We start from the raw sequence: 13,959 nt of genomic DNA on the forward strand, positions 1-13,959 counted from the left end.
CTGCGTTAATGTTTGAGACCCCTTTGGAAGTTTTGGATGGTGAGAAGAACATGAGGATTGTTATTGGACACACCTTGGTTCATGAAGCGCACCTTGGTGGAGAAGAGCACTTGGACCTTTGCCAAACACACCTTTCAATAATTTGATTTGTTGTTTATTTTATAATGTAAAATACTGTTTGTTTTGATGATATTTTATATAATTATTTTAATTTTTTAATTCATTTTATAAGTTTAAATTTATCACCGCAATTGTATAAAGATACTTTATATGCTATAATATAATTAATAACTTAATGTTATTGTTTTAAATCTTGTTTATTACTATACAATTTAGATTAAACTTCAGATGAAATATTTATGCAAAGTTTTAATTATAATTATTTTAATATTTATTTTGTGTGATTTAGTTCAAACAGTGTATTATAATTTTTATTAGTATATATAAAAAATATTTAATTAGATTTTAGAGAAAGCAAGTTTAAAGACATTTAAAATATTTTTAAATGTGGGTATTTGTGTTTTTTTTTATAATTTTTTAAACATATTTTTTAATTTTATCAATTTGGTTTCATTAAAGTTTGTAATACTAAATATTTTGATTCTTTATAATCAATTTTATTTTATATTCTAATTTGAAATATATACCATTATAATTTTAATTATATATATTTTATATTAAAACAAAAATAAATCATTTTGATATTGGTATTTGATATCATAATTTTTTATTGTGATTTTAATTTTTATAAAAAATAATTAATTGATATTGAAATAGGAAAAAGTAGACATGAAGATGCAATAAAAAATTTATATCAGTTGAGTATTAAATGTGTATGAGTATGAAGATGAAAATTAATTTTCTCTTTATATATGAGTTTGACATGATCAAACTCATTATCTAACACCATCTCTGACCACAAATTATTAAAAACTAGGAAATTGGATTTTTCATGAATAATAAATGAAATATACGTTCTTGGGAAAAGTTGATGTTACTTTTTTTTGTGTGTTACTTAGAGTATTAATATGTTCGTTTTCTGTTATAACCATACAAATTAGGTATCATATAAATAAGATGTGTCCACTTGCCAAAGCACTTAATGAAAATATTCTTCCTCCCCACAGCATATTTGCAGTGAGAACCAAACAAATTACTTTTTCCGCTTCTTTTTCAGTAACCAATTATTTTTTATATAACTTTATATTTTATCTTTTTTCTAATTTTCAAATAAAATTTTTTTTAATTATATTCTTGACTTAATTAATATATATAGACAGAAAGTAGTGATGATAAGTGATAAAAAAAATAACATATAAATATGTACTAAAATAAGAAAATTGAAAACAGTATGATTGATAATTTACTTCAAAAAATCATACAAAAAAGAAAATGAAATATTTTCTTTAGTTTAAATACAACTTGTTAAACTGTTATTACAAAGAAATAGCGGAAGTAATTATCAAAATTGTGAATCATTTTCATTAAGGTGATGCATGTGTACCATTTTAGTTAAGCTCGTGCATGTGTATCATTTTCATAAACGAATTAAATATTTTCCATTAGTCGCCCAACATGGGTGTCGTGGCTAAAATGTCAGCATGGGTGACTTGAAGCCATGTTTGGACATTGATTAACCCAGTCAATAACTGTAATCTTAATTTAGATTGCACACTACAAGAAGAATGTATGGAGTTAGAGTCCAAAAAATAGTGTTGAGTTTGATTGCTATGCTAATAGAGTCTATAAAAAGGATATAAAATTGACACAAAATCATACATAAAAATAGATATGTCGGTTAGGAGATGCTAGTTTATCTTCATGCTTGTGTAGAATTAAATTTGCATTTTCCTTTCCTTTTATATTGAACCTCATTTTCCTCTTTCCTCTTTTAACTTTTACATTTTCGCTGTCTCTCGCGCACGCCTATGCCATTTCGATGTCACACTACACAGTTCCATTCTCGCTCTTCATTTTGTGATTACTCATTTCCCCTCTATTGCACCCTAGCCAACTCCCTTTTACCCTTTTTTTCTTCAATATTCAAAATCTCCTTTTTTCTTTTTTAATCCAAAACACGGAACTAGTTGAGCCCCAACAATGATTTCATAGCTGGATTGGGCTTCCCAAGTGTTATGAGTTTGTTGGGTGTTGTTGTGGTGGATTGCGACAAGTAGTAAGAAGGGTCTCCATTTTCTGCAAGGCATAAGGTGTTATGTGAGTAACCTCTTATTTGTATTATAGAGTGATTCTGCCGTTCTTAGGGTTATATAATTTAGGATTAAATACATTTTTATTTCTAAACTATAACGCGATTTAAGTTTTCGATCTTCTATGAAATTTTGATCTATTTTCTTTTTTTTCTAAAAAACTTTTAGATTTAGTTTTCAATAACTAACAACATTACTTTTTTTTCTGACGTGGCTACCAGTATGTCATGATCTTAAGACACATGTAATATTGTCCTCAACATGTCATTTAAGTTTTTTATAAGTGTCAATTACAATTTTGTTTTTGGGTGGTCAGTAAAATAAAATAAAAAAACCATTAAACTTGTAGGGTCAAAACTAGGAATTATTCTTCTTCTTGGGAACTTTCCCTTTCTTTGTTCTTGCCAAACGGAAACATCTAAGGTTGTTGTCAACAGTGGTTTCGTTATAGCATTTTTTTCCTCTCAATTTCTTGTCTTCCCAAATTGAAAGTGGCACCGCTCCACTACCACACCGTTTAGAGTCACAACCGTCAGACCACCACTATCACCTGTAACAATGGTCACCATTGATGTCGTCGACGACACTGGCACAACCCTTTCCTTCAAGGTTTCTCTCACTACCACTATCACCTGAATCTTTAGTTCTCTTTCACCTTCTACATCCAAATCACTAAAAAGAGAGACAGTAGCGAGGTGCGTTACTTGATATATAGAGAGAGTGAGTGAGAGAAAAAGTGAGTTTCTAGTGTAGTCTCATTGTATGTGTGTTTCAGTGGAACAAAGTTGGAAAGTGACTACTAAATGGGAAATGAGAAGGGGTAGATAAGAAACATAAAATGAGTTTTGACAAATGTTTCATTCGGAGGTTTGTCGGAGATGTTGTACCTTGCATGCTTCTATTTGACATTTACAAGAAAAGAGAAGTTTCCTTAAGCGTGAATGAAGAAGAAGATTTCCAATTTTGACCTTACAAGTTTAATGTTTTTCTTTTTAATTTTAAAGACTTTATAGTCACTTAAAAAAAAACTAACGTCCTTAGTCATTGAGGATAGATTTAGGTGTTTTAAAGGAGAGGGATGAAAATAAATCAAAGTTTCGAAAAGGAACAAAAATCAAAATTGTATAATAGTTTAGGAACCAAAAACATATTTAACCTAATCATTTATTCTCACTGTCAATTATTAATATTGTTAGTTTGTTGTTTATATATATATATATATATATATATATATATATATATATATATATATATATATATATATATATATATATATATATATATATATATATATATATATATATATATATATATATATATATATATATTCATGTTATCAAAATCATGAATTTATGTACACTTGACAAGATCTTAGTGGTAGTTTTAGAGTTTTTATTGGTCGAAATAGAATTAGTTTTTATTGGTTGGAAGAGAATTTTTTGTTGTTTAAAATGGGTCTCTGACAATCAAGTTAGTGAGAAAATTTAAGATTTTTATGATATAATGAGTATGAATTATTATTAAGTAAATATTTCTTGAAAAATATTAATTCTATTTATAAAAATAATTTAACTCAAACATATAATAATGGTATAGTTATTAATAATAATAATAAAATAATATCTCATCATAAATAATAATTATAATATCAAATTTTCAAATTTAAATTTAGTTATGAGATATAGATATTATTCAAATAAACATATGTTATTATTGTTTCATAATGAATAGTTTAATATATTTTTATTGAATTATCTTCTTTAATATGTTTATTAGGTGGAGTAAAATATATATACGAGTAAAATATATGCAAGTATATGATGTGTGTGTAAATTTTCCGAGTGAGCTGAAATGGGACTATGAAATGTTCACCTGATAGTGGTTTTCACTTTCATAGATACCAACATTACAAAATGATTTAAAACTAATTAGGAGAGTCACGAGAAACTTTTACAAAAACGAGTACAAGAATTATCTCCATAATTTGACCATAAAAAATGTACTGGAAGAGGGCAATATTATCACATCTTTATAAAGTACCTTAGGAATGCAAATGCAGACTCCTTTCAACTACAAAGTAGGGGGAACTTGTAAAACAATATCTTCTTTTTTTTCTTCTCTTTTCTTGTTTTTGAGTTTAATCATTTGGCTAAGTTGCACATTATTATTTTTTAGAATACTCGCCTATTTCCAAATTAGGCTTAGCGACAAAATTATAAGACCCAACTCAATAAAAAAAATATAAAACTTGAGATGCAAATATATACATGGTTTTATTGTTTTCTAATTAAAATTGGTTTATTTCAATAACACAAGTTAATAGTTTTAATAAAATATTATATAGATATCCTTAAATCTCAGGTCTTTTTAAGGATTACCATATCCATTGTATAACCTAATAATTGATTAGAAGTGATGATTAGTTTATGACAAACACAGAGGAACTTTAATTTTAGTGTGAAAAGCAAGGTAACAATTAGAGATTCGTGTCCTGAGAGATCTTCTTATAGGAACTGAGATTTTTATTGAATCAAGAAAAATCAACAGTACAAATAAAATTTAAGGTTATTTAAGAAAACAAAATAAGGTAAATAAACTCTCTTAATGTAAGTTTATTTAAGAAAATCTTCCATAAATTTAATTTTTTTCATCCTTTATCCTTTACCAAGTTTAATTCTTCCATAAATAATAAAATATTTTACTTTTATTGTGGATCGAGGTTGCTCCTCATATTCTTTACTTTCATTGTGTTCGTCCTGTTTCTTGACCGTAGTCGTCTTTTTGTTAACTATGACTCATTTGTTTTACTTTACATTTTCATTTTTATTTTTTCTATCATGACTATCTCCACACTCCCTGTTAACTTGAGCAAGCTCCTGTTCCGGGTTGTTCTGTACCAACTCCCTCCACATTTGGCTTTTCTAAGACTTTTCACTTTTTCTTTAAGCATCTAATTTAGCTTTCCTACATGTTAAATATTTTCATCTTTTTCTTTTAGTTTCTTCTCCATAACTTGTATCACTTTTCCTAACATCTTCGATTTCCTCAAATGCTAATGCTCCTCGACCTCTATGTTTTCCATGCCATTTACAAATTTTTTGCTTATTAAGTTAACCAAGTTGATTCCCGAAGTAACTTCATGATTTTCCAAGTTGACCTCATCTAGCACCAAGCTCTCCACGTCCACACTCACTACCAAGCTTTGTAGGCTATCCAGGCATTTAACCAAGCTAGTTAAGCTTGTCACATACTCCACCGAGCTCCCTACATACTCCTCTGAGCTATGCAGAGGCACAAGCTAATTTATGTGGCTACCAAACAACTTGGTCTCCTAGGCTTCCTATTGCTCTCTTTTGCTATTCAGGCTTTCCAATTGGTTGATTGAGTTTCCTACCTACTCTCATGTGATATCTGAGCTTTCAAATTGGTTGACCGAGCTTTCTACCAAGCTCGCCAATGCCCATTGGTCGTCTGAGCTCTCCACCATCTCTCCATCACGCTCTCCACCGAGTTTTTCATCGACCTTTTTACCCTGATCTTCTGATCTCTCAATCAAGTTCTCCAAAAGACTCTTCACTAAGATCTCCCATGTGTTGTCATCATGCTCTTTTGAATTGTCGATATGCTCCACCAATTTCTCACTGAATCCTACATTGACCTATTAACCTAGTTCACCATCAACCTGCGAAGGCACCTCCACAGGCTGCCTAAGCTTTCTTGTCTCCTTTCTAAGCTGTCTGAGCTACTTAGTCGTCTGACCGACCAATCCATCATAGTTAGCTTCCCTGTTGAGTTCCTTTTTCTGCTCAATTGTTGATAACAATTGATTTTACATGTTTTTTGTATGTATACTTTCATGAATAAATCAACTCCTTCAAAACTTTTACCTTGTTATGTCCCAAGTTTAGTGTGTGTTTTTGTTTTCTTTTGTTTTAGTTAATATATGCTTGTTTTACCTGTAATCTTGCTTTAGCATTTGCTTAACCAAATTGTGTCTCAATTCTATGTATCTGATCTTTTCATTGTTTTACTATTTTGTAGCACATTAATGCAAATTAGTGTGTACTCTTTTTCTTTCACCAATGTTTTTCCTGAAATAGGTTTTGTTGGACAAGGTTTTAATGAGACACTACATATCTTTATGTTTCATAAGTACATGAATAGTTTTTGAATATGCGACTTCTTGGTAAATTCAAGTCTAACGTCCGAACTTGAGACTACTCGGTAAATATGAGCCTAGTGTTTGAACATGCAACTACTTGGTAAATATGAGTCTAGTGTTTGAATATATGACTACTCAGTAAATCTAAGACCAGTGTTTGAATATATGACTACTTTGTAAATTCAAGTATGGGTGTCCAACCATGGACTTACTTGGAAAATACTCCAAATATCTTCTGAGTGTTTAACCAAGGACCCACTTGGAAAACACTACAAGTACCTTATAAGTATGCAATTATGAACATTTTGGAAAAAGTTGAGTATAAATTAAGCGTCCAAAAGCATAATAATATAAGTGTCCGAGTACAACCCTGCTATGAGCTAAAAACAATATTCAACTCGTCCAAGAGTTAAAAGTAACATATAAAACCAAGTACAAAGAGCTAAAACCAACTTATAAACTTGTTCATTTAATAACTTAGTCCACCTACAAAAGTTTTGGACTTATGTACATACCTCGTGACCCAACTTTTTTTATTATTGTCAGACTCAAAACAATTCAATAAATATGAGATTCAAATTAGATCTATATAAAATATTATCATTCCTAAAACCAGGAAAATATGATATTTATTATAAAATAAACCATCTAGGTTATAAGAAACTGAATCTACTTATTAAATTTATTAAATTCGTTGATATATGTTGAGATTATCTTATTTATTTGTTGTCATACTAACGTGCCAACAAATGCCTATAAATACTCTCAATCATAGGTATTAATCAAATTCAATACTTATTCTTTCATTTTCATACTCATAACATACCTTTTACTTACTTGAGAGTGAACTTCTCCTCTAGTTACAATTCATAGTTCCTACCCACTTCAAACATCAAACTAATTCACCTCATATTAACCTGATAAATTTTTCGGTAATAACATGTTCTGTTTTGTTACTTGCTCCAAATATTCAGAACAAAAATTTATTCGACTTTGCATTACAATTTTGCACTCATCTTAACAATCAAAATAAAGTTGCGCTGTATATATTTCATCCACACAAAACAAAGTTCCATTTATGAAGCATTTTCGTCATGCTTTGTGTAGGGATGCTCTTAAAAATAGAGAGCAATGAACCATGCTTACCTCTGTTTCAACAAGTTCTTTAGCGTATCCGAATACAGGAAATTTAAACAGATAAATAAAACATACATTAACAATAGTAGTAATAAATCATTAGCAGAAGTGATAGGAACATGTTTTACATGGCAATTACTACTTTTATTTTTGAAGCATTGCTTCAATTTACCCTCAGTGTTGAATCACTTGGACGAGAAGGGGATGGCCCTGATCACTACCTGATGGTACAAAGCTGCAAGTGCTGCTCCAATGAAAGGCCCAACCCAAAAAATCCACTGCATCACAACGGTACAATTTGGAAAATTTAAACTATTTTTTAAATACACACTCTTAATAAGGAAAAATAAAAATTATTAATGAAATAGTTTATACATAACTTTAAAAACAAATCACTAAAATTTGTTGCCTTAATTACACGAATGATATGATAGTTTTTGTCACTAAATTGAATTACTGATTTGTTAATGTTTTTTTCCGGCTATAGAGAAAATACGTTTATAAGAAGTGAAAACAAAAAGAAAGGCAAGCAGAAAGAAATCTAAACAAAATTAAAGATAACTCACATGTTCATCCCAAATTGAGTCGTTGTTGTATACAATGGCTGCACCAAGACTTCTAGCAGGGTTGATACCAGTCCCTGTAACAGGAATTGTAGCCAAGTGCACCAAAAAGACAGCAAACCCAATAGGCAATGGTGCCAATATCTAATCCATTCATATTTCTATTATTAGATTCGTGATCACAAAACAAGAACTAAGAAGCTGCAAATAAGGGAAAAGTTTTGCTTACTGGAACATGGGAGTCTCTAGCATTTCTCTTTGCATCAGTGGCAGAGAAAACAGTGTAAACAAGCACAAATGTACCAATAATCTCTGCTCCGAGGCCAGCCTTTCTGGTATACCCTGTTTGGACTGAATTGGCACCACCACCAACTCTCTCGTACACGTTTGGCTGAAAGCCCTTAACTACACCTGCCCCACATATAGCTCCCAGGCACTGCATAATTATGTAAAATATTGCTCTTGTCAGAGACAGTTTGCGTGCCAAGAACAGCCCAAATGTCACTGCTGGGTTAATATGACCCCCTGCATTACCAAATTCAGACAAATCAAAAACCAAAATTAGGGAGATTACACATCATTCATGTTTTTCTTCATGGATATTAGTAGTTAGACATTAGTCCCTTTATATAATGAGGAGACAAAATAGAATCATATGATACATGTAACTTACATCTCGTCAGATTAGCTTTGTCGTATATTTAATTCAGTTGTTGAATGTCTTCTGCTTCATAGTTTTAATCTATTAAAACATCTAAATTATTGCATTCTGAGGATATGAAAATGTATTCCTTCATGTTATATTTTCCCACACATCACTTGATCATGCCAAAACTTTATTTTCACCCCCTTTTGATACTTTCTCGCAAAATTTGATAACATTTTATATGCATTTATTATTTACTACGAGAGAGCTATATATATATATATATATATATATATATATATATATATATATATATATATATATATATATATATATATATATATATATATATTATTTATTTGAATTATTGAAATGGATAAATTTTAAAATTTTATACTTTAATCAATGAATTAAAATATAAGTTTAACAATAAAATTATCCAAAAGAAATAAAAAGAATAAGTTTATATAAAAATGAAAAAGTAATTTAAAAATAAAAAATTAAAAATTTTTAATTTGAATTTATTGATCAAATTATTAAAACATCTCTAAATACAATAATATATGTTCAAATAAAAATTTTAAAAATTTGTTCACCAAATACTTAAAAATAAAATTTCAAACCAAAAAATATATTTGTTTAAAAAAAATAAAAGAGAATAACTCGTACATGTTAAGACCAATTACAAGTTCCTGATTTTAATTTATTAACTAAATCATTTAAAAATATATCAAAGTAAAAAAAATGTTTATATAAAATTTTAAAAATACATTAATCAAATTATGAAGAAAGTATTTCAAAATAAAAAATAAATTTATTCAAAAATTTAAAATAGTATAAAAATGTTAAAAATTAAAAAGAAAGAAGTCAAATACGACTTCTATAAAAGTAAAATAAAATAATAAAAAACCATTCATTCAAAACACGAATTTTATAAAAGAAAAAGAAAAAAGAAAAATAAAATTAAAATTAAAAATTAAAAAAGTATGGGAAAAACGTATATATTTCCTTTTACCAAAAAATAAAAATTAAAGTTGTATTTTATAGCATGACTTTATTTTTGTAAACATAAAATCATGTTTACAAAAGATTATTTGTTTATATTAAAGTGTATTTTCAAAACACGATGTAATCATTTAACTAATTTTTCTTAATCATTATTATTTCGGTAAGGTAGGATAGAAATTATATTTATATGCTTATGAAACTTAACTAAACATGGTATCTTGAATGTTTCATAACATGAAATTTTTACTGAAACTAGTATAAGGGAAACTCTCAAATTTGAAGAACTTTGGTACCTTTCACTCTTTCACTAAACATTAATTATTTTGTTTCACCTCTAAGATTTCTCTTTCAGATCTGACTCCTCTAGACTGAGGAATTCATGAATCTGGATTGCGAAATGAAAAAAAAAAAATCCCCATAAATATGTCAAAATATGAATAACCAATTTTCTAGTTCACTTCAAAAGAATCATATCTAATCTTTCTTGCCATGAAAAGTCAAATATTTCTAATATATTGACATACCAAACATATCATTTTCACTTAAAAAACATTAAATGTTTATAAAAATTAAAGAAAATAAATGATAGTGTATTTCATTTCACCTGAGATACCAGCAGTGCAGTAAACAAGAGCAAAGATCATTCCCCCAAAAGCCCAAGCAATGCCTTGGATGCCCACAGTGGAGCACTTGGAGTTTGATTTGGCCACACCCATGACAGTTAAGACTGTAATGTAAAGGAACAAGAAGGTGGCCACAAACTCTGCTATGCCAGCCCTATAGAAAGACCACGATGACAATTCTCCAGGCTCAAAGATAGGCGCAGAGGGTGGCTCTCTGTAGTCTTTGGCATCTTGCACCTGCGCAGAAGTTCCTATCGGTTGCCTCTCCCCATATCTGTTTGCTCCAACTCTCACATCCTCTTCTTTTCCCTCCATCTTCTTCCAATGCGAGAGCGTTTAGAAAATGGGGTTCAGGTCAATGCAATGGAATGGTCACAGATGGCGGAGTGTGAAGAGGGGTATTTGTAGCGTGAGATTGGGTACATAGAGTGGGGTGTGTTAATGTTGTGGTGAGTTGTAAGGAAAATCGAAAAGAGTGCATGATGAAACTGTGCACTATGGTGACACTCCCACCGCCCAAGGACCGTAGGGATTAGGGGGACCCAGAGAAATTCATTTCTCTTGCCGTCACTGTGGTGGAAGGTGCACCTTTTTTCGTTCTCAACTTGCGCAATTCCTTCAAATGTGTTTGGTTTCAACTTTATTTGGAGTTTCAACTTAGGAGAGTAGATTCATAGATCAGGTATTTAATGTTGGGGACCGGTAGAATCATAGGTTTTAAATAATTTAATAAAATAAGTTGTACATCTGAGATAGCAATTGTAATTTTGTAAACTGCTTTTCATAAACTAATTTTATTTGAAATTTATTTATTTATTTATTTTTCAAAGTTATATTCAACTTCTGTAATTCCATACATTATCATATATATATATATATATATATATATATATATATATATATATATATATATATATATATATATATATATATATATATATATTTATTAATAAAAGTTCGTTTAAGTGTAACTCGAGGTCCATCTCTGACACCTAGAGCTTACAATCACAAAATTTCAATATGATTCCTTACTATTGCTTGAATGGATCATCTATTAAGATCAAGACTCCTTCTCTAACTACAATCCTGAATCTATTTCTAACATCTAGAAGCATGAGGAAAGCTAACTAGACCATAACTTGAAATTAGTACAAATAATCGGAAGCAAATAAGATGAGTACCAAATAAGATGAGTGATTAGTTCATCTAACAACAAGTACAAATAAATTAAAAAACTTTATAATCGGAAGCAAACATTCATAAAAAAGATAGTACCAAATAAAAAAGAGTTCAAAGTGGTTTACATCTCACTCCAACACCTAGGAGATTTAGCTCCTCATAATGAATTGAAAGAAGTTACAACATAGAAGAAACTTCATCTCCTAATCCTCTAAAGATGTGCTTTAAATACAAAGGAAAGACATGAGGAGACTCTGAATCTTTCTCTAATATCTCTCTAAAAAGCCCTCTCAAAGGTCTCCGAAAATTCTTTCTAAAATAGAGTTTTAATTTTGTTTTTATAGACTCTAACAACGTGGCAACAACAGTAGGATCCATTTCTCTAGTTGTGCGATTCCCTCCCTAATGAGGTTCCTATGTGGCTTAAGTTGCACAGTTCTAGGCTGAAGCCTCCTAAGATTACTTTCATGTGAAGTATTCTTCATGGCCTCAACCTTAGGTAAGGGCTTAAGGAAACCTTTCCTAATCGTTTTTCTTCATGTGGCTAAAGGCCCATATTTTAGCGTTGCAGCCATGTTGTACCAGTTTATTGTAAAATGCTTAGAAGTTTTTTGTTTTTCTTCAAAATTCAACTTTGACTCTCTCATTTCATCAAAAGCTACAGAAACAAGCAAAATTTGGGTGATTAGCATAGATATTTCATAGAATCAAGACAAGATAAATGCTAAATCAACATTAAAATCAACTTATATTAGGCACTTATCACAAGTGGCCAAAAGGAATAAGCGGCACACCCCATCAAGCAGTAAACTAGGACATGTGACATGAATAAGAGGTCACTCCCTTTCTACACTTACTTTAAATTGAATAAGAATTAATGATTTGCCTACTGTAATGTCTTATTATTTTTTGCAATCAAGTTTAAATGGGAGTATTTCTCCTAGGCTCTCCACTAAGGAACCTTCCTTGAGTAAGGCGTCCAAGTTTCTATTGAGAAACTTGAGAAAGTTCTAAGTTTTCTTTGCCTTCTTTGGTCCAAATTGTGTGCTTCAAGGTATGAACTAGTGCAATGAAGACTTTTTATGCCAACTAAAAAAGGATTTCTATGTTGGTTTTGGAACTGTCATAGATAAAGTCGACTTAGAAAGTTTCTACTTTTTATGTTGGTTCTGGACCTACCATAGAAATTCCACATTATATGACGGTTATTGCCACAACCAACATAGAAAGTTACACTTTTTAAGCTTGTGGAAGTCTAAGCACAACAATAGGCATGGGAAGATAAACCAGCATAAAATATGCATTGATGACCATCACCTAAGAATAAAATAATACAATAAAAATTATGTTACCTACTAACTTTAATCCACATTTTACAAAAAGTAAGACAAGGTTCATCCTTGAAGGTTGAATGTACAACATGAGAATCAATTGAGAAAAAAATTGTACCTCATTGGTGAAGATGATTTTTAACCCATTGAAAAAGATTTCTCTTCTCCGGTCTTACTCATTAGTAGTATAAATAAAACATGCCACAAATTTATAGTGTAGATTGTTGTTGAAAGTGTGAATTGAGAGAAGGGAAAGAGAGAGAAAAGAAACCTTGTTGAAGACTCCAATATTGCAATCCATGGTGACTTTCATGAGGAATAGATCATCGGTGAGGAGAAACTTTTCGAAATAAGAGAATTGAAGCAGTTTATGAAAGAACATCGTCACCGGTTAATGAGTGAGAGTATAGTGAAAGTATAGAGAGGAGGATGAAAACAACGAGAGTACATCAAAGATAAAATCTACCATGATAAAAAATAAAATTAAAGATATTATGTCAATTATAATAATAACTCAACATGCTATTTGTATTTTTAAATTAAAAATAATATAATAAATTTATATTTTATTACCAATTTACTACCAGCCAACTTACTATGCTACTTAATATATAATAAGTTTCTTCACATTTACAATTATTCAATCGTGCACATAATTTATAATTATTATAATAAATAGTTATAAACTCTATTTTTTTTTCACAGAATAATCAAATTCATATGTACTCAATAACTAATTGATGTACTCAACTAAAAAAACCGAAAATCCTATAAATATAAATTCATTATGTAAGAAGTACCCACTTAATTATCTTATTCACTTTAATACTCTTATTTTATAATTTGTCTAAATTCTTAGTGATTTGAATATTAAAAATCTTCTGAAAAACTCGGTGACCAATCCATGAAAGTACCAACTCCACTTCCTAAAAGTATCATTCTTTCTGCGTTAGAACCAAACCATTTTTTTTATATGAATAAAACTTAAATAAACATCCCGCTATTTGGGTATAGTAAATTGGAAGGAAAGAGCAACATTGACTGTATTAAGTTTTCTTTGTTGTTTTCCCTTCCACGTAATAGATTTTCAACTTAGCTTC

General features: G+C 29.8%; 1 protein-coding gene across 1 annotated transcript; it reads right to left on the reverse strand.

Moving 5' to 3' along the window:
- Positions 1–7,389: 7,389 nt before the first annotated feature.
- LOC108347503 (aquaporin PIP1-2) lies at positions 7,390–10,982 on the reverse strand. The gene is made up of 4 exons (XM_017586783.2): positions 10,331–10,982; positions 8,302–8,597; positions 8,076–8,216; positions 7,390–7,787 (listed from the first exon to the last, which is right to left on the reverse strand). Exons 1-4 carry the CDS (start codon positions 10,662–10,664, stop codon positions 7,695–7,697), a joined length of 864 nt encoding a protein of 287 aa, XP_017442272.2. The 5' UTR covers positions 10,665–10,982; the 3' UTR covers positions 7,390–7,694.
- Between the last annotated feature and the right edge of the window lie 2,977 nt (positions 10,983–13,959).

This window comes from Vigna angularis, chromosome 9 (genome assembly GCF_016808095.1).
Source record: "Vigna angularis cultivar LongXiaoDou No.4 chromosome 9, ASM1680809v1, whole genome shotgun sequence".
NCBI classification, from domain to species: domain Eukaryota; kingdom Viridiplantae; phylum Streptophyta; class Magnoliopsida; order Fabales; family Fabaceae; genus Vigna; species Vigna angularis.